The sequence below is a fragment of the Mustela lutreola genome, chromosome X (genome assembly GCF_030435805.1).
Source record: "Mustela lutreola isolate mMusLut2 chromosome X, mMusLut2.pri, whole genome shotgun sequence".
In the NCBI taxonomy this organism is placed as follows: Eukaryota; Metazoa; Chordata; class Mammalia; order Carnivora; family Mustelidae; genus Mustela; species Mustela lutreola.
In genome coordinates this window covers 106126695-106146243 of record NC_081308.1, presented here as the reverse complement: position 1 = coordinate 106146243, position 19549 = coordinate 106126695, and the positions used below count along the sequence as shown (strand labels likewise).

Genomic DNA, 19549 nt, shown 5'->3' with positions numbered 1-19549 from the left:
GTTTTCACTTCTTTTGGGTAAATACCGGGGAGTGAGATTGCTGTATCATAAGGTTAGAGTATGTTTAGTTTTATAAGAAACCACCAAACTGCTCTAATATGGCTGTACCATTTTTCATTTCCACCTGTAATGTTGAGAGTTCTGTTGTGCCACATCCTTAATAGCATTCGGTGTTGGCGGTGTTCCAGATTTTGGCTGTTCTTATAGGTATGTAGTGGTATCTTGTTGTTTTAATTTGCATTTCTCTGATGACATACAATGAAAGGCATCTTTTCATGTGCTTATTTTGTCATCTATATATTTTTGGTGAGATGGCTGTTAAGGTCTTTTGCCCATTTTTAAATCGCTTAACCGACTGAGCCACCTAGGTGTCCCCTTTTCCTATTTTTTTTTTAAAGATTTTATTTATTTCTTTATTTGACAGAGAGAGAGATCACAAGTAGGCAGAGAGGCAGGCAGAGAGAGAAGGAAGCAGGCTCCCTGCTGAGCAGAGAGCCTGATTCGGGACTTGATTCCAGGACCCTGAGATCATGACCTGAGCCGAAGGCAGCGGCTTAACCCACTGAGCCACCCAGGCACCCCCCTTTTCCTATTTTTTAATTGGCTTGTTTTTTTGTTGTTGAATTATAGATGTTCCCCTTATCAGTTATATGGTTTGCAAATATTTTCTTCGATTCCATAGGTTGCCTTTTCATCCTCATTGTTTCCTTTGGTATGCATAAAATTTTTAGCTTGATATCCTACTTGGCTGTTTTTTTTTTTTCCTTTTTGTCATATCCAAGAAATCATTGCCATGGTGTGCCTGGGTGGCTCAGTTGGTTAAGTGACTGCCTTGGGCTCAGGTCATCATCCTGGAGTCCCCAGATCAAGTCCTGCATTGGGTTCCCTGCTCAGCAGGGAGTCTGCTTCTCCCTCTGTTTTCCTCCTGTGTTTTCCCCTAGGAATTGCATAGTTTTGGATCTTAAACTTACGCACTTAATCCATTTTGAGTTGGTTTTTATATGATGTAAGATAAGTGTCCGGTTTCATTCTTTGCATGTGATTATCCATAAATGCTCTTTATTTTTCAGTTCAGTTATTACAGTCTTTTATTTTTCTTTAAGTAGGCTCCATGCCCAATATAGGGCTTAAACTCATGACTCTGAGATCAAGAGTTTCATGGTCTACTAACTGAACCAGCCAGGGGCCCCACTTATTACATTCTTTAGCTCCCCAAATTTGTTTAGTTCCTTTTAAATATTTTCTGTCCTTTCATTGAAAATCTCATTTTATTCATGCATCATTTTCCTGAGCTCATTGAGCATCTTTATGATGGTTATTTTAAATTCTTTGTCAGGTAACTCATGTATCTCTAATTCTTGAGGGTCAGTTTTTGGAGACTCATTTTGTTCCTTTTATTGGGCCATCTTCCCTGTTTCTTTACGTTCTTTTAAATTTTGTGTTTGTATGATTGTATTTGAAAAAAACACTCCTTTATCCCAGTCTTTGTGAACTGCTGCTTAGTACAGGGAAAAGCCTTTACCAATGAGCCTGGCTGTAGATTCTGGGGCCTTCTCAAACCTTTTCTCTGGATGTGTCTTGGACTTAATGTGTGTAGATTCCACATTGAAGGAGTTTTCCAGTTGCCTTTTTTCAGAAGCTTGTACTCTTAGTATCCTTTGGTGTTCATCTGTTGTACTGTGGGTCCTATGAAGTAGCAGCATACCACTCAGCTCGTTTTTGTTCTTGGTGGCCCCTAGGCAGCTTGAGTAGGCTGGGTGCTGTCACTGCCCTAGGTCAAACTAAACAGAAATCAGTCCTTCAGGCAGTCCCCCCAAAAGCCGGAATGTTGGATACTCTCTTCTCCCCCGAGGGAGAGGTTGCTGAGCTGCATTGGTTTTTGTTTTCTGTACTGTGGATTCTCTGAATCTGCAGCTTGCCACCCAGCATTTTTTTGTTGTCAGCAGGCCTCAGGCACCCTAGGGTATACAAGGTCCCATCTGTTCTACAAGATGTTCAGGAAAGAAACTAGTTCCTCAGGCAGCCCCTACCCCAAGTCAGAATGTTGGTTGTGAAGTACTGTCTTCTCTTTCTATCCGCAGGGGGAATTTGGGAGCTGGGAGTTGTTTTTTTTTTTCCCAATCAGGTGGTGCTGAAAGGGTGACATGAATTTTTCTGCTGGCTTTGATGCAGTTGGTTTACTGCTCACCTAGGGTGCAGGAGCCTCTTAACTGGTCTCTGAATTTCTCATGAAGGGAATTGGTATGTGTATTGTTGTTGAGTTGGTGTTTCTTTGGGAGGACGGAAAACCTGGGGCTTCCTGTTCTGCCATCTTGCTGATGCCACTCCCATCAAGTTCAAGTACCTTCTTAAGTGAAACTGGCTTTTGTTTTGTGAATGGTCATGAAAAATAAAATAACTTGGTGACATCTTACATGGGATTGGCTTTATTCTTTTCTTTGATTTCTTTTTTTTTTTAATTGATTTAAGAGAGAGAGAGCATGCACTTGTGGGTTGGGGGAGATGCAGAGGGGGAGAATCCCAAGCAGACTCTCCATTGATGTATCTCTGAAGGCTTTTTTACCCTGAGGATTCCCCAGCATCTTTAATTTGTCCTTGCAGTGTATTTTTTTTTTTAAGATTTTATCTATTTGATATATATAGAGAGAGTACAGGCAGGAGGAGCAGCAGGCAGTGTGATAGGGAGAAGCAGACTTGGCAGGGAGTCTGATGTGGGGCTTGATCCCAGGATCCTAAGACCATGACCTGAGCCAAAGGAAGGCACTTAACTAACCTAGCCACCCAGGCACCTCTTGCAGTGTTTTTGTTGAAGAGACTGGGTCATTGTACAGTTTCCCACAGTTCAAATTTAGGTTCATGGCTTTTTTTTTCCCTTAAAGACAACTTCATAGGTGGGTGGTGTATTCTCTCATTATGATCAGAACACACAAAATGTTTCAATGTCTCTTCTTGTGATGTAAACAGCTATTGATAGATGCTTAGATCCTTTAATTTATTAGGGATCTTTGAATGATGATGTTCTCCTGTCATTCTTTATTATCTGAAATGCTTCAGTACAGTGTCATTTCTTATCAGTTACTGGTTCGTATGTGAAAGGCAGAATAAGTGCTTGATTTTTATTCATTTCCAGTTTTCAAAAATAATGATTGATTTACTAGCATCTTCGAGTTCTGACCAATTAGGGTTTTTAGGTTTGTTTTATTCTTACTATAAACTAATAGATTTAAACACATCTGATAGGTTTCCAAATATTTTTAGTTGATATAATTTGCTCTCTAAGGGTCATCTATATTAGAATTGGAAATGAATACAGATTATTTCTGTTTTATTCTAGTTTGCATTTGTGCCGGATCCTCAGTGAAAATAAAAGCCATGATAGTTCAACTTACAGAGGTAAGACTTGTAAAAGTATCATAGCTATTATTTTTGGCTTGGTGAAAATTAATAGATGTTCTGTTTTCTGTTAAATTGTTATGAATGAAAAACGAAAGATAGGAGATAGTTTATGAGATTATAATTAGGATTAAAACTATAGTTATAGTAAGACTATATATTTCTGTGTATAGATGTTTGATCTGCATAATAGTTACATATCGCTTGGCTTTTATCCTTGTGACATGGTATATTTGGCCAAATATCAGCAGTTGCTAGCTGTATTAAAAATTACAAAGGCTAGCTATCAGTCATAAACGGAAGAGAAGAGCTAACATGGGAAAACTATTCTGATCTTGTTTGCATTAGGAAATTTCCAGAAACTGAGGTGGTGTTTTTACTAAAGCTGGTTATGTTTAGGTAGTATCTGGGGATCTTATTAAAGGCAGTTGTCATGGAAAACATTAAAAGCAAAGGAGTTGTTTACTGCATATCACAAGTATGATTTATTCAGATGTAATTAAACAGGATGTAAATTTTAATTTTAAAGACTTTCACTGTGTAGCATTTATTCATTTAAAATTAGGCATTTGTATTTAGAAAAGGAGGGGCAAAAACAATTATGTCTAGTAAGTTTAAAGCGTATTCATTTGCAGCTTTCACTGAGGGTAGAACCAATAACAGTTTTTTTTAGTCTGGAAAAAATAATTTATAACCAGTAGTCTATTTTAAATAAAATTCATTATAGTTATTTAAATTATGCCTTTGTGAATAGAAGATTAAAAACCTTTTTTTTTTTTAAAAGATTTTATTTATGTATTTGACAGAGATCACAAGTAGGCAGAGAGGCAGGCAGTAGGGGGAAAGCAGGCTCCCTGCTGAGCAGAGAGTCTGATGTGGGGCTCCATCCTAGGATCCTGAGATCATGGCCTGAGTCAAAGGCAGAGGCCCAACCCACCAAGCCACCCAGGTGCCCCTAAAAACGTTTTTCTATAGATAAATTTACTTTTGTTTTATCAAATATTAAATATTATCTTAATACGAGAGTGTATACTTTAAAGAACATTTGAATTTTTGAGTGGAAAGCACTTTTTAACAAATGAACCTTTTTGTTTTTTTGTCATTTGGGTAAGACCTGTGTTAACATTACTAGCTTGCACCCCCAATTATTTTCCAGTCCAGCCTTCTTATAAAGTTGCATGATCTTTCATAAAGATTTCTGAGGTTGCTATAATGCCTTTAAAAAAAAAAGATTTTATTTATTTATTTGACAGAGAGAGACACAGCAAGAGAGGAAACACAAGCAGGGGGAGTGGGAGAGGGAGAAGCAGGCTTCCTGCTGAGCGGGGAGCCTGATGTGGGGCTCGATCCCAGGACCCTGGGATCATGCCCTGAGCTCAAGGTAGGCGCTTAAGGACTGAGCCACCCAGGTGCCCTGTAATGCCTTTTCTTTGAATAAGTCAGTTGACTGCCAGAATTTGTAAGAAAGTAAAGAAAGACTCCTTTCCTAAAAGCACTTGGTTACTTAACTTTTTACCTTCTCTATGTTTAAAACAAGTTTATAACTTCTCAGTTAATTTTGATCTTGTCTGTGATTGAAATCTTATCTGGGTAAAATAAGAGAAAGAATTTTCAAAAAACTGAAATAATGTAACACAGGATGATTACTCTTCAGTTTTAAAAGGGACTGCATGGATCTTTAATAACTACCAGATTATTGTTAATTTGCATGGTTGTTCTGATTCATGTATGAAACCAAAAATAGTTATGAGTATGGCCTCATTGACTGAATTGCTGATGCTATCTTTTACCTGCCCTTGCCTACTTTCACAATACGTACATTCTTTGGCTGATAGCTGTCAACAGTCAAGCTGTGGTCTAAGAACTTCATTTGGTAGTCCATGCAGAAAACTAGGAATGTCATTTCTTCAGAATTTTCCTTCGTTCTGTCTCAGGGGGATTGAGTTTGGGCAGTGCTCAAACTCAAAGCCCTTTCCCTTTCTGCCCCTGCCTTCTCAGTATCCTTTGCTCACACTACTTCTTTTTTATAAATCCCTTCCCCCCAGTAAAATGATATTGTAATGGTGGCTGGTAAACATGAGTAGTCCTGATAAAACCAAGAACTAGTGTCTTCTGTGTTGAAATCCCACAAAGAATCTCTAAGAATCTCTAGAAGTCCCTTTTACTTGTGGCTGTCCTTAAAACTACTTTTTCTGAGGGGTGCCTGGCTGGCTTAGTTGGAAGAGCATGCAGCTCTTATTCTGCAGGTCCTGAGTTTGAGCCCCATTCTTGGTGTGGAGAATACTAAAAATAAACAAAGGAAAAACCCTTCTTTTTCTGAAATGTTAGCATTATGATAAAGTCTTTTATTTATTTCTGTCTATAATTATAAGGCTTGTTAAATTTTCCTCCATGTTGTAAATGTAATGTTTTTCAACTGTAGTATAGATTTTACAGGATTTTGGGGGATTAGCCTTGGTAGTCTTAAAATACCACTTCTTGTTTCAGTGGCTAAAATACAATAGATGTTCCGAACTGTTTAAATGGGCATTTGAAAACATACGAATTGGGGACTGCCTTTGCTGTTTTGTGGATGACATTATGATTGTTTTCGTGTCATTTAGTGTCAGCAAAATGACCTGGGCTATTTGTTTGCTATTTTAATCTCCTTCTCTGATTAAGATTAGAATTTCCTCAGCTCCTATGAGCCCATATTCTTCTGGGAATTTAGTTTATGTTGTTTAGCTGTTTTGTCCTTCTAAGAACGATTTTTTTCCCTTAAACTTAGTTATCTGGATAACTTTAATTTTATTTATTTATTTTAGAGGTAGCACACACTCCGGGATAGGGGTAGAGAGAGGGAAAGAAGCAGACTCCCCACTGAGTGTGGAGCCTGATGTGGGCCTTAATTCCATGGGCCTGAGATCATGACCTGAGCCAAAATTGAGTCAGACGCTTAACCCACGGAGCTGCCCAGGTGCTCCTAGTTTTAAAATTTTTTTTAAGATTTTATTTATTTATTTGTCAGAGAGAGAGAGCACAAGCAGGGAGAGTGGTAGGCAGAGGCAGAGAGAAGGAGCCTGATGCAGAACTCAATCCCAGGACACCTGGATCACGCACGACCTGAGCCAAAGGCAGCGGCTTAACCGACTGAGCCACCCAGGTGTCCCCTAGTTTTTAATTTTTGAAAAGATTTTATTTTTAATTAATCTCTACACTTAATGTGGGCTCGGACCCACAACCCCGAGATCAAGAGTTGCATGTTCTGCTGACCGAGCCAGCCAGGTGTCCCTGGATAACTTTTAAAAACAAGTGCCTATTTGTTATAAAAGTATTATATTAATGGAAATTGAAAGCATGAAATCAACTTCCTATTTCTACCATATTACCAGATAGAAAAGTTTTTCTTTGCATTTTAAGTATAATGAAGGCATATTTATGAAAAAGGTATAGAATATGTTTAATAATGAATTCTTCATAAGAAATTAAAATACTCTGGCTATATTTCTTTTTAAAATTTTTTTATTTTAAAGATTTTTACTTATTTGAGAGAGGCAGTGAGAGAGAGAGCGAGCGAGCACACAGGTTGGGAGAGGGAGAGGCAGACTCCGCATTGAGCAGGGAGTTGGACGTGGTGATTGATCTGGGATCATGATCTAAGCTGAAGGCAGGTGCTTAACTATTGGGCCACCCAGGCTCCCTCTGGCTATATTTCTTTTCTTTTCTTTCTTTCTTTCTTTTTTTTTTTTTTTAAAGATTTTATTTATTTATTTGACAGAGAGATCACAAGTAGGCAGAGAGGCCCGCAGAGAAAGAGGGGGAAGCAGGATCCCTGCTGGGCGGAGAGCCAGATGCAGATGTGGGATGTGGTTGTGGGGCTGGATCCCAGGACTCTGAGATCAGGACCTGAGCCTAAGGCAGAGGCTTAACCCACTGAGCCACCCAGGTGCCCTCTGGCTGTATTTCTTTAGCAGATAATTTAGTGGACAAATTTATTTCATTGTAAAATAATTGTAAATTAATAACAATGAGGTTGTTTAAATGGTTGATAAAAGTTTTGATTTCTACCCTGTTCCTTTTTTATGACAAGTAATCAAACCAAGGGAGAAGATTTGTATTTTTAAATTTTTTAATTTGTATTTTTTAAAAAAGATTTTATTTATTCATTTGATAGAAAGGGAGACAGAGAGGGAACACAAGCAGGGGGGGTGGGAGTGGGAAAGGGAGGAGCCGGCCTCCTGAGGAGGAGGAGCCCGATGTGGGGCTCCATTCCAGGACCCTGGGACCATGACTTGAGCTGAAGGCAGATGCTCAGCAACTGAGCCACCCAGGTGCCCCTGGGAGAAGATTTTTAAATATTTTATTTAAAAAAAAAGATTTTATTTATTTATTTGACAGACAGAGATCACAAGTAGTCAGAGAGGCAGGCAGAAAGAGAGGGTGGAAGCAGGCTCCCCGCTGAGCAGAGAGCCTGATATGGGGCTCAATCCCAGGATCCTGAGATCATGACCTGAGCCGAAGGCAGAGGCTTAACCCACTAAGCCACCCAGGCGCCCCAAATATTTGATGTTTTACTTGCTATTTTTCCCTGAAAGAGTAAATTCCCTTCAGAAGGATAAATTGACTTTATTTTACAGCTGTTTTTAGAGCTACTTGTTTTTTCTACCTTTTTTTAAAAATTTAATTTATTTATTTGATAGAAACCACAAGTGTGCAGAGAGGCAGGCAGAGACAGAGAGGGGGAAGCAGGCTCCCCGCCAAGCAGAGAGCTCAATGCGGGGCTCGATCCCAGGACCCTGGGATCATGACCCGAGCCCAAGGCAGAGGCTTTAACCCACTGAGCCACCCAGGTGCCCCTCTACCTTTTTTTAAATTAAATGTAGGTGACACATAATAAATTAGTTTCAGGTGTACAACATAGTAATTCATCAACTCCTTACCTATACATTATGCTATGCTCACCACAAGCATAGCTACCATCTGTCACCATACAATTGTTCTACTTTCAATGAGAGGAAGGAGGTAAAGTTTTCAATATATAGATCTTAAGAAAAATATGGCCGGAAGGAGGCATTCACATGACCATTAGCCACCCCCCATTCCTTCTCCAGGGAAGGAAGCTATGGTAATTGTGAATGAGACTATTTGTGGTTGACAGTTCTCACAGAACTGCCATTTTCTTTTGTATGTATGTATGTAATTATTTTAGTTTGAATTCTTGTGGAACTAGAGAAAAGATCTAGATTTGGGGAGAAATTTCTCTGAGAGTAGGATATGGATAAAACTTGATTTTTTTTTTAAAGATTTTATTTATTTATCAGAGAGATGGAGAGAGCGAGCACAGGCAGACAGAATGGCAGGCAGAGGCAGAGGGAGAAGCAGGCTCCCTGCTGAGCAAGGAGCCCGATGTGGGACTCGATCCCAGGACGCTGGGATCATGACCTGAGCCAAAGGCAGCTGCTTAACCAACTGAGCCACCCAGGCGTCCCTGGATAAAACTTGATTTTATGTTGACTGGTATTCTTTACCCATTGTCAATGTAGCACTGAGATTAAATTGACTATAATCTGAATATATTGAGGAAAACTCTGTGAAATTTGCTGGTGAGAGAAATGGTTACACTAGTTTATATCCACCTGCTGGAATTCCATGCAGTCATTGAAAATAATTTTGGAGACTTTGGTAGCATGATAAAATACTTCAAAAAGTATTTAGGGGGGAATCAGAGTACCAAGTGATGTGCACTGTGATTGCAAATATGTAAAATATGTAAATACATTGAAAAAGATTGGAAGGGAATGTTTAAGCAATAGTTACAGTAGTAGAGTCAAGGTTAACTATTTTCTACTTTTAGTGTTGTGTTTTTGTGAAAGTAAAAGGGAAAAAAATCTGCTAGAGGAAAGCACTAAAAGTATATTTTTCTTATTTTTGATATAATTTCGAGAAGTAGGAAATAATAGAGGTCTTCCCTCAGAAGTACCCACCTTTTATGTTTAAGAGATTGTATTCTTATACTCTTTCTTTTATGTTCAACAGATTTCCAGCAGGCTCTTTATGAGTTATCTTACCATGTCATTAAAGGAAATCTAAAGCATGAACAGGCATCTAATGTTCTTAATGACATTAGCGTAAGTATATACACACACACACAAAGACACACACGTTTTTAAAATTTAATAATTATTACATATTTTTTTTGCCTTTGATACAAAGATCCATAGAGTATATAATTTGCATTTCATTTTGTTCAAAATTATAGTAGTAAATGTTTTAAGGCAATATTGGTAATCTGTTGTTGCTAGGATGAAATAAAGATATTCTAATCTTTTTGTCTGGTTGTGAGTAAAGCAGAAAATGTTAGGTAAGCTGAGAGGGCAAAAAAAAAAAAACAAAAAAACAACCAACCATGCCTTGTAACCAAATCACGATATACTTAATTAAAAATGCTACTATAAAAATAATTTGACTAGAATTTTTTTCTCCCAGTGTAGCATATCAAAACATTTTTTGTTTGCAGTTATGTCTAGAAATGAAATAAATTTTAAAATGTGAAAATTAAATTATTTTAAATCGAGGTTGCGTAGTTCTAACTAATGCTCACTAGATGCCAATCTTCATGTGTTTCCTGTTAGAAAATATTAATAACTAGAGTTTTTCCTAAACTTTACATGATTTTTCTGTCTCACTCTTTAATTTATTAGAGAATTTAAGTTAGATTCAAACCAGATACTTTTCATGGGTGTTTGGTATTTGAATTATAAGATGAGCTATCAAATTGTAAGGGTGTTCATTGTAAACCAGTAGTTGAGTTTCTTAACTTATTTAAGTGGTATATTATTCTATTATTATTAGGCTGGATTTTAACCTTATATAAATTAAATTACACAGTTGAGAGCAGCTTTCATGAGTATTATCGAGGTGTAGGACCTGGAACTTGACACCAGTATGAATTTCCCTTGTGCTGCTTTAAGCTTCTCTAGCTTTTTTTTTTTTTTTTTTTTTTTTTTGTTAGGATAGGTAATCTCCTACATACGCTTTCTGTGCTTTTCTGAGGATGGTCACAAGGAACTTTTATGTTTAGCTGTTGTGATTTTTTTTTTTTCCCCCTACATACTGAAATGTAGTTAAGCAGTTGAGGTTCAATATGAGTTTCTCTTTTATCCTTAAACTGTCTCTATCTGACCACAGCAGTATTAATGTATTAATTCATGTTGGAGTAGTCTGTTTTTTTTCAACAACTAATATTCCATATTGAAAACTCTTGTCTTGCTCTTTTCTTCAAGTAGCCTGAGTACTTGGATTCAAGTAGACATGGCAGAAATTCATAGCCCTTAAGAAACTTTTGAGACTAAAGTGGTGTGCAATTAAGGTTCATTCATTCTGTAAATTGGCTATTGGTATAGTCTGTTTAGGATTCAGTTCTAATGTTTTCCCCGTTTTTTTGAAAATGAACAGTCCAAATGGACTTAATACGTATTTTGTTTTTACTTAGCTTCCCCTTTCCTTTGAGTCTTTATATACACCTTTGCAGCTGAATTGTCTTTCTCATGGCTTTCTCATAGTCCCATTGTCCCCTGACTTAGCCATGGAAGTGTATCTTGCATGTCTCTTAGAGCTGCCAGTTTTGTTGTTAGGATTATATTTCTTTCCTTTACTCTCTGAAAATAGGCTAGTTTAAGGGTTGCTATAGTGCCAGCAAACTAATTGCAGTGGTTGAACTTTGATCCTTACTAATGGAAAATGTTTCTAAAATTGGGTATGGGAGTAGGAAGTCAGGAGACAAATCTAGAATAAATGCTGAAGTTTTCATCCAGAAATGAGGGGAGAATTTTGGCTTAGTTTCTCCAAAGGCTACAAACATCAGTGCATAAAGAAAATAAAGATAGATTTTTGGTAATTGTTTTCATCTTCAGAGTATCTTGAGTTATGGAATGACAGCTTGTAATTGTTTTTGTATTTTTTACGATACCACTGTTCCGATACCACTAGGACTTTTGCATAAATCAGTGTTGATTCAGGCATGAGCACATTTAAAGTTGTAGATAAAAAATGTACCATTTTAACAGTAGGTTTAAGGTACCCAAATTCCGGTGGTTTCTAACATGAAACTTCACTGGAAAAGTGTCATTCATTAATGCTCTTTAATATTTTCTCAGGTGCATGTTAGATTTTTTAATCAAGTTTTTTATCAGCTTTTTTCATGGTAGACATTTAAACGTTTTTTTTCCAACTATTGTCTCTTTCTGTTTTCTCTGTATTATGAAACTTGAATTTTATTATTTAGGGGTTTGGGGTTTTGTTAGGTTTTAAGTTTTACTGAAGAGTATTATTCTGAAACCAAACTTGCTAGTGTGCTATTCTTGTATTTACTATGAATAATTATATTTTTATAATTAGGAATTTCGTGAGGATATGCCCTCCATTCTTGCTGATGTATTCTGCATATTAGGTAGGTATCAAACCTTTATTTCACCTGTAAAAGTGCTTTTTGGTAGATTAATGTACTGTGTTTAGGTAAAATGTTTTCTTTCAAATTTGTAGAAACTAGATTATATTGTTTTTTTTAATTTATAGAGAATATAGTGTTATAAGTCAAATGTTAGTATGATCACTGTTTATAAACTAGCTTTGGACACAATTTATAATTGAAATAGTTTGAGTTTTGCAGAATGTATGTTTATATAAAATTGAGCTAAATTAAGTCATTTCAAATTAAAAACTAAGTTTTTTAAAGTTCAGTTAGTCTGAATTATTCAGATTTTAGTAACCACATATTTAATCTTACTCAGTGGAGGTTATCAATAAATGTCAGAATCTCAAACTTAGGACACTCAAGAGGTATTTACTTTGCTATTATACTCTTTTGATTCTTCTTAATTTTAGAAAGAGCAAGAAGAGCCAAAGTAATCAAAAGTACTTTTGTTTTGAGGATGAGAAACCAGCTTTGGAAATAGCAACTTCTCTATTTGTCCAGAATAAATAAGAATTTATGCAAGATAAAAAAGGATATTTCTTTGACTTAGAACAAAAGGTAGTGTCCCTCCATGGGAAGCATGGATTTAAAAAATAATGTATATTATAAATTTATTTCTCTTAATTTTAGATTTGAATTAAAATAACTTTGAGCACAGTTTTCCCCATCAGTGTTATGCTTTCTAAAACTTTGATCTAAGAGAAACGTTTACCAGACATTATAATATTCACTTTAAAATTAAATAAGACATCCTCTGAGAGTTTGTCAAGCTGGAGTGAATTAATTTAGCTCATTAATCTTAATTCCTAGAATAGATAGGTTACTTAAATGTCTTACTGAGAATCTGGGAATTTGATCTCATCAATTCTGAATGCCTGGTGCTTGATCCTTCAGGATGTTTAAGATTTCATAACAGCAGTAATGTCAGAACAGGTCAAAATGTATGTGGACTGTGAATGGTAAATGAAAAGAGCAGACCACTGATGGGGTGACCGTATGTCGCACTTTTGTTTTGTTTTCCCTGGCATAATTAATAGCATCTTATTTCAATTTTATAAAACTGTCCTGGTTTGGATATAAAGTATAAGTTCATATTGTCTTTTGAATTGATTTATGCCAGCAACAACAACAAAACCTTATAAGTTTAATTTCTTAAAGCAGGTGCTAAAGGTATTACATTATGTTATATATAAATATAACTTGAAACAAATTTTAAAATAAAACAAAAATTTAAAAAATGGTTTTTACTATAAATTTATAGGACTGAAAGAGTGATTTGTAGGTAACATTTTGTGGAAGCTTTTGTTCCTTGATAGTGTCAGCAGTATGTTTTATGTCTTTGGATAATTATCAGCTATCAGTTTACTTGTAAGTTTGAGTAACTTCTTTATTGATTTATTCTATTAGGATATATTTTCCCTTTGTAGTTAGTTAGTAATATGAATTATTGTTACAAGTCATTGCTTTTTATTATTAATGTAAATTTATGAGGATGTTTGGTTGTTCTTGGGAAATTTCTTTTAGCTGGTCAGTTTTTTTTTAAAGATTTTTAAAAATTTATTTATTTGACAGAGGGAGAGAGAGATCACAGGTAGACAGAGAGGCAGGCAGAGAGAGAGGGGGAAGCATCCTCCCCGCTGAGCAGAGAACCTGATGTGGGCCTCGATTCTAGGACCCTGGGATCATGACCTGAGCCGAAGGCAGAGGCTTAACCCACTGAACCAGCCAGGTGCCCTATCCAGTCAGTTTTTGTAAGCGAGATTAGAATGGCAAACTTGGAACGAGAAATTTCCCTCACCTGTCCCCTCACTCACGCACCTTCACCGATAGCAGAAATAAAAATGGTCGAAGGATGACTCCAGACCAAACTAGGGGAATAGGAGTAAGAATGGGAGCTGCCTCTAATAATGATATTGGCGATAATAATGTAGATGCAATTTTGGGGGCACCTTCTCTGTTCTAAGCATTGTGTTACACATTTAATTTCATTTTAATCTTTACAGCAACTTATGTAAAGTAGGTGTGCAGATCAGAAAATTGAAGCTCAGAGAAGGGATTTTTCAAGGCCATATAGCCAGTAAAGCAGGGTTTGAACCCGGGTCTTTCTGGTTCCAGAGCCCATAATTTTTTTTTTACTATATCATGTTGTCTTTCTGGTATTTTAAGAGTTATAAGAAAGATCATTGGTGTACTTTCCTGGTTAAGGTTACAGTTTTCTTTAAAAGACTATGTAAGGGGGCACTTGGGTGGCTCAGTGGGTTAAAGCCTCTGCCTTCGGCTCGGGTCATGGTTTCAGGGTCCTGAGATCAAGCCCTGCATCGGGCTCTCCGCTCGACGGGGAGCGTCTTTCTCTCTGCCTGCCTCTCTGCCTACTTGTGATATCTGTCTGTCAAGTAAGTAAGTAAGTAAATAAATCTTAAAAAAAAAAAAGAACTATGTAAGGATGAGGGGGCCTGAGAGCTATATTAACCTGGAGAGGGAAGTCTGATGTAATCTGATACACTGATGGGACCTCTGAGCTGGGTGGGTGGTTGGTGATACTAGTACTTAGCGTTGGAAATGGTTGAGGGCTTTTTAGTAAAATCATAGGGGGTAATTAAAGAGAATTTACTAGGTACTGATTCAGGGTTGATAACTAAGGGATAATGAATGAATTTATTAGAATAACTTCGTTAGGACAAAAAGAAGAAAGAAACAGGGAAGACATAATTGTGATAATGGAGTCCTGTATTGATTGTTGAGATAGCTCAGCAAAGTAGTTTACTGAGGTCCTATTAACAAACATTTCTTAACATGGTCAGAACCCAGAGAGTGGTATCTTGATCAGGTCAGACGGCTGAGAGGAGAGCAGACTTGGCTTGAAGAGGATGAACCTGCTATCCAGGTGCTCTGATCATAGAGGGACTTTGGGGGTAGACATTAGGGACTTTCGGGCCTTGGTAGATAGATGTTGGTTAAAAGAATGGGCCCAGGTTAGTCCTGAGCCCTCAAGGTCGGTATTCTTGAAATTCTAGCCTGCGGAGGAACCAGAAGACGGGCTAACAGGGAGACAACTCGGAGTCACTGGAAGGGATTGATGAGATACACATGGATTAAAAGTTTAATTGAGAGAATGAGATTGTATTGTAGGTTATGTTGTGTAAATTATACCCTGAAATTCTCTTAGTACACTTGAGCTGACCATGTGCTTAGCTGCAGTGTCCAGGATATTGGGAAATGGCACTGTCCAAGGTGGGAAAGGGGAGAAGAGCCAGGAAAATGTGGATATGTTTGATGATAAATTCCTTTCTCTTTTGATTCTCAGTGATGGCAATAGAAAGTAAACTGAAGCAGATCAGTGGTAGGACGTCTGGGGAGAATTATGGAACCCTTAGAAGACAATTTTTATTATATCACTAAGATTGGTGTCTCTTGTAAATTAAAAGTTGACCTTAATATAGTAGTATGTAATCGTTAAAGCAGTAATCCTGAGATCAGTTTTGTAATCCTGTCAATCCTGGTTGACTTTCTTGATGCTTGGCATTAAGAACTAATTGTTTTATTTCCTCAATACTTCATAAAAGTTTTTGACAAATTTTTCTGAATAAGCTACCAAAACTTGGAGGTTTCAGTTTCTTAATAGTTCAGTAGGAAGAAAATAAAAACCATGAATAAATTTTTGTTCACTATTTGAATTGTAATTCAAAATAGGGTGTTAAAAATATTCTTTTAATACTGTCTTTTTGTAGAGTTGATGGCCAGGTAGTTTGGTTAGAATATGGTACCAAGGTGGCCAAGGTCAAAGGTTTAATCTTCACAAGTAATAGGATCTTTTAGTGTTAGAAGAGATCTTTGTTGTCACCTAGTTCAATTCTGCACCTGAAGAAGGAATCTCTTCTTTAGCATCTCTGACCTGTTGCCATTTAAACTTCGCTTGAATATTTCCATTTTTGAAAACATTTTTTTGAAGTTTTGTTGCTTCCAGTGCCATAGCCTGTAACTCCTGTGTAATCAGCTTACCATTTTATGGATATGCCATTGGTCACAGGGTCAGTCTGCAGTATCAGGAGAAATTAATTCTGAGCATTCATATACATATGAAGGACAGTTACTGCTTACTATAGTTTCAAATTTTTTTCCAATTTCAGAACGAGGCATTTTAAAATGAGCTAATTTTAAAGAAAATAAGTATCTTATAGTGCTGGAGACAGTCTGGAAAAATCAATCAAACTTTCATCTTTTTTTCTTCCATCATTATAGATATTGAGACAAATTGTTTAGAAGAAAAAAGCAAGAGAGACTATTTTACACAATTGGTATTAGCATGTTTGGTAAGTTGTAAAAAATACTTTCCCTTTCTAGATTTTTACATTGAACAGTTGTAATCACTGTTAATCATGTTAAGGGAGGAAGATATTGACATTGAGTTGGCTATTCATTATAAGGTGAGATTTGGATTTTGAAATGGAATGCTTTGTAAAATTAGACATGCTAATTATTTGTGAAATATGCATGCTTCATATCACTTAAGCTCTCTGTATATATCAAACTTTAGATGATACTCCTGATCTAGTAAGTTCCTAAATAAGGAAAAGGTAAGAATCTATCAAGTGAGTAGAAATGATGTGGACAGCTTTTAAACTGAACGGTTTTTCATAAACTCTTTATTAGGGAAGGAGAAAAAGAATGGAGGTAGCTTAGAAATAATAAATTCTAGAACTTGTCATAATCGTTGTCTAGTAAACCATTTTATGTTCATAAATTTAGAACCAAGGAGAAGTGCTGTTTCTCAGAAATGGAAGATGTCCTTGTCTTTGTTGTGCTAGAATTTGACTTAAACAGTAGAAACTAATGAAGGCTGAAGTGCTGTATTAATCTTAAAGAAAAATTCAGTTGGCAGACACAGTTTTAATCCATTTCATCTGTAGTTCTTGTCATTTATAGACTGTGTACAGCACGCATAAAATTTTTTAGTGAGTTTTATTTGAAGAGCTATATGTCACATTTTTCAGTATTTGGAGAGTCATCATTTTTGTTAAATTGGAGCTTCTTTTTTTTAAAGTAAATCAAAAGTTGTTGATATATATTTAATGTGATTTTTAATATTCTTATTTGGGGAAAATTATTTTGAATGCATTTAAATGGTGGATGTATTACAATGCTAAGGAATAAATGATCTTTAATATTTTTTAATACAGTATTTAGTTTCAGACACAGTTCTAAAGGAACGCCTGGATCCAGAAACATTGGAATCATTAGGGCTTATCAAACAATCACAGCAGTTCAATCAAAAGTCAGTTAAAATCAAGACAAAACTCTTGTAAGTACATTTATCTTTATGTTGCACATCAAGTATCTGAGTATGTTTCCTTCTCATTTTGATATTTCTAATGGCAGTTTGAAAAATTTTTTTTGTTGTTGATGTTAGCATGTCTTGTGTTTTTTCCTTTTAAAAGAAGCCTAGGATTATTGAGTCAGTAGTGAACTCCATCTGTGTAAAACCAGTGTTAACTTTTCTCTGTATTAGAAGTTAAAATAATATTTAGTGTTTTTATTATTACTAGTAAAATAATTTACAAGTATGGCTATGCTCTAGGTATTTTCTTAGCAGTGGAAATGTTATGTTCCTTGAGATTAGCAGTATTCTTTCTTTGTGTTACTAGTTTTCTCTGTGTAATTAACATTGGGGTGTCTCTTATGAATCACTGTTAATTTCTGTTTTAAAAATATACAAAGAAGTAAAACTTTAACAACTGTTCTTATACTTGTTCTATGTAAGAGGGGAAAAATCAGTGAGAAGAATACATTACTTGTATGCATGCTTGTTAATTGAGTTAATTTTATCCCTTTTATGATGTTTAATTTCAGTTATAAGCAGCAAAAATTCAATTTGTTAAGAGAAGAGAATGAAGGTTATGCCAAGCTGATTGCTGAATTGGGGCAAGATTTATCTGGAAATATTACTAGTGATTTAATCTTAGAAAATATAAAATCTTTAATAGGTAAGACATATATCTAATAATAGTATGTGTTACTAAGTTTTTTTAAACTGTTGGAGAATATCTGTAAAGACAAAATGAATGCATTCCCCCTTATAGGTTTCTTTTTTTCAATTAAGAAATGAGAGAAGTGTCTAGCTTGTACTTTTAAGATTTTACCAGTACAAATAAAATTTGGGATGATATTTATGAGAAATACTTTTGTCAGTACTACCTGTGTGTTTGTATTTATTTCCTTTTTAATTATTATTATTTTTTTAAATTTTACTATTTGTTTCAGGAGTACAGTTCTGTGATTCATCAGTCTTAGGCAATGCACAGTGCTCACCACAATGCATACCCTCCCCAACGTCCATCACCCAGCCACCTCATCCCACCTACCCACTGCACTCCAGCAACCCTTAGTTTGTTTCCAGAGATTAAGAATCTTATGGTTTGTCTGCCTCTCTGGTTTCATTTTGTTTTATTTTTTCCTCTCTACCCCTATAATCCTCTGCCTTGTTTCTCAAATTCCACATACGAGTGAGATCATATGATAATTGTCTTTCTCTGATTGACTTATTTCGCTTAATATAATAACATCCTTTAGGTCCATCCACATTGTAAATGGCAAGATTTCATTTTTTGATGGCTGTATAATATTCCATTGTGTGTGTGTGTGTGTTTGTGTATGTGTGTATGTATATATACATATATATATATATATACACCATATCTTCTTTATCCATTCATCTGTCAATGGACATCTGGACTTTTTCCATAGTTAGGATACTATGGACGTTGCTGCTGCAAACATTGGGGAACAGGTGCCCCTTCAGATGACTGCATTTGTATCTTTGGGGTAAATACCCAGTAGTGCAGTATGTCATAAATACCCAGTATGTTGTAGGGTAGCTCTATTTTCAACTTTTTGAAGAAGCTCCATACTGTTTTCCAGAGTGGGTGCACCAGCTTGCATTCCCACCAACAGTGTAGGAGGGTTTCCCTTTCTCTGCATCCTCACCGACACCTGTCATTTCCTGACTTGTTAATTTTATCCATTCTAACTGGTGTGAGGTGGTATCTCACTGAGGTTTTGATTTGTATTTCCCCATTGCCAAGTGATACTGAAAACTTTTTCATGTGTCTGTTGGCAATTTGGATGTCTTTGCAGAAATGTGTGTTTCCATCTTCTGCCCATTTCTTGATTGGATTATTTGTTCCTTGGATGTTGAGTTTGTTAATTTCTTTATACATTTTGGATCCTAGCCCTTTATCTGATATGTCGTTTGCAAATATCTTCTCCCATCCTGTTGGTTGTCTTTTGTGACTATTTCTTTTGATGTGATAAAGCTTTTGATCTTGATGAAGTCCAAATAGTTCATTTTTACCCTTGCTTCCTTTACCTTTGGCAGTGTGTCTAGGAAGAAGTTGTTGGAGCTGAGGTTGAAGGGGTTGCTGCCTCTATTCTCCTCAAGGATTTTGATGGATTCCTGTCTCACATTTAGGTCTTTCATCCATTTTGAGTTTATCTTTGTGTATGGTGTAAGGAAATAGTTTCATTCTTCTGCATGAGGCTGTCCAGTTTTCCCAGCACTGTTTGTTGAAGAGAATTTTTTTTTCCATTGAATACTCTTCCCCTGCTTTGTTGATTAGTTGACCATAGAGTTGAGGGTCCATTTCTTGAGTTCTCTATTCTGTTCCATTGATATATGTGTCTGTTTTTGTGCCAGTACCATGCTGTCTT

General features: G+C 36.2%; 1 protein-coding gene across 18 annotated transcripts in view; it reads left to right on the top strand.

Moving 5' to 3' along the window:
- The window catches only part of THOC2 (THO complex subunit 2), a 113269-nt gene that overhangs the window by 11301 nt on the left and 82419 nt on the right, over positions 1-19549 (top strand). For all 18 annotated transcript variants that reach the window (XR_009350102.1, XR_009350103.1, XR_009350101.1 and 15 more), the window contains exons 2-7: positions 3335-3393; positions 9409-9500; positions 11770-11821; positions 16085-16155; positions 17023-17144; positions 17693-17826. Coding sequence is in view for 14 of the 18 variants with exons in the window: in XM_059158564.1 (XP_059014547.1) it covers positions 3335-3393; positions 9409-9500; positions 11770-11821; positions 16085-16155; positions 17023-17144; positions 17693-17826 (530 nt within the window). In the remaining 4 variants the exon portion in view is untranslated. The remainder of the gene's footprint in view (positions 1-3334; positions 3394-9408; positions 9501-11769; positions 11822-16084; positions 16156-17022; positions 17145-17692; positions 17827-19549) is intronic.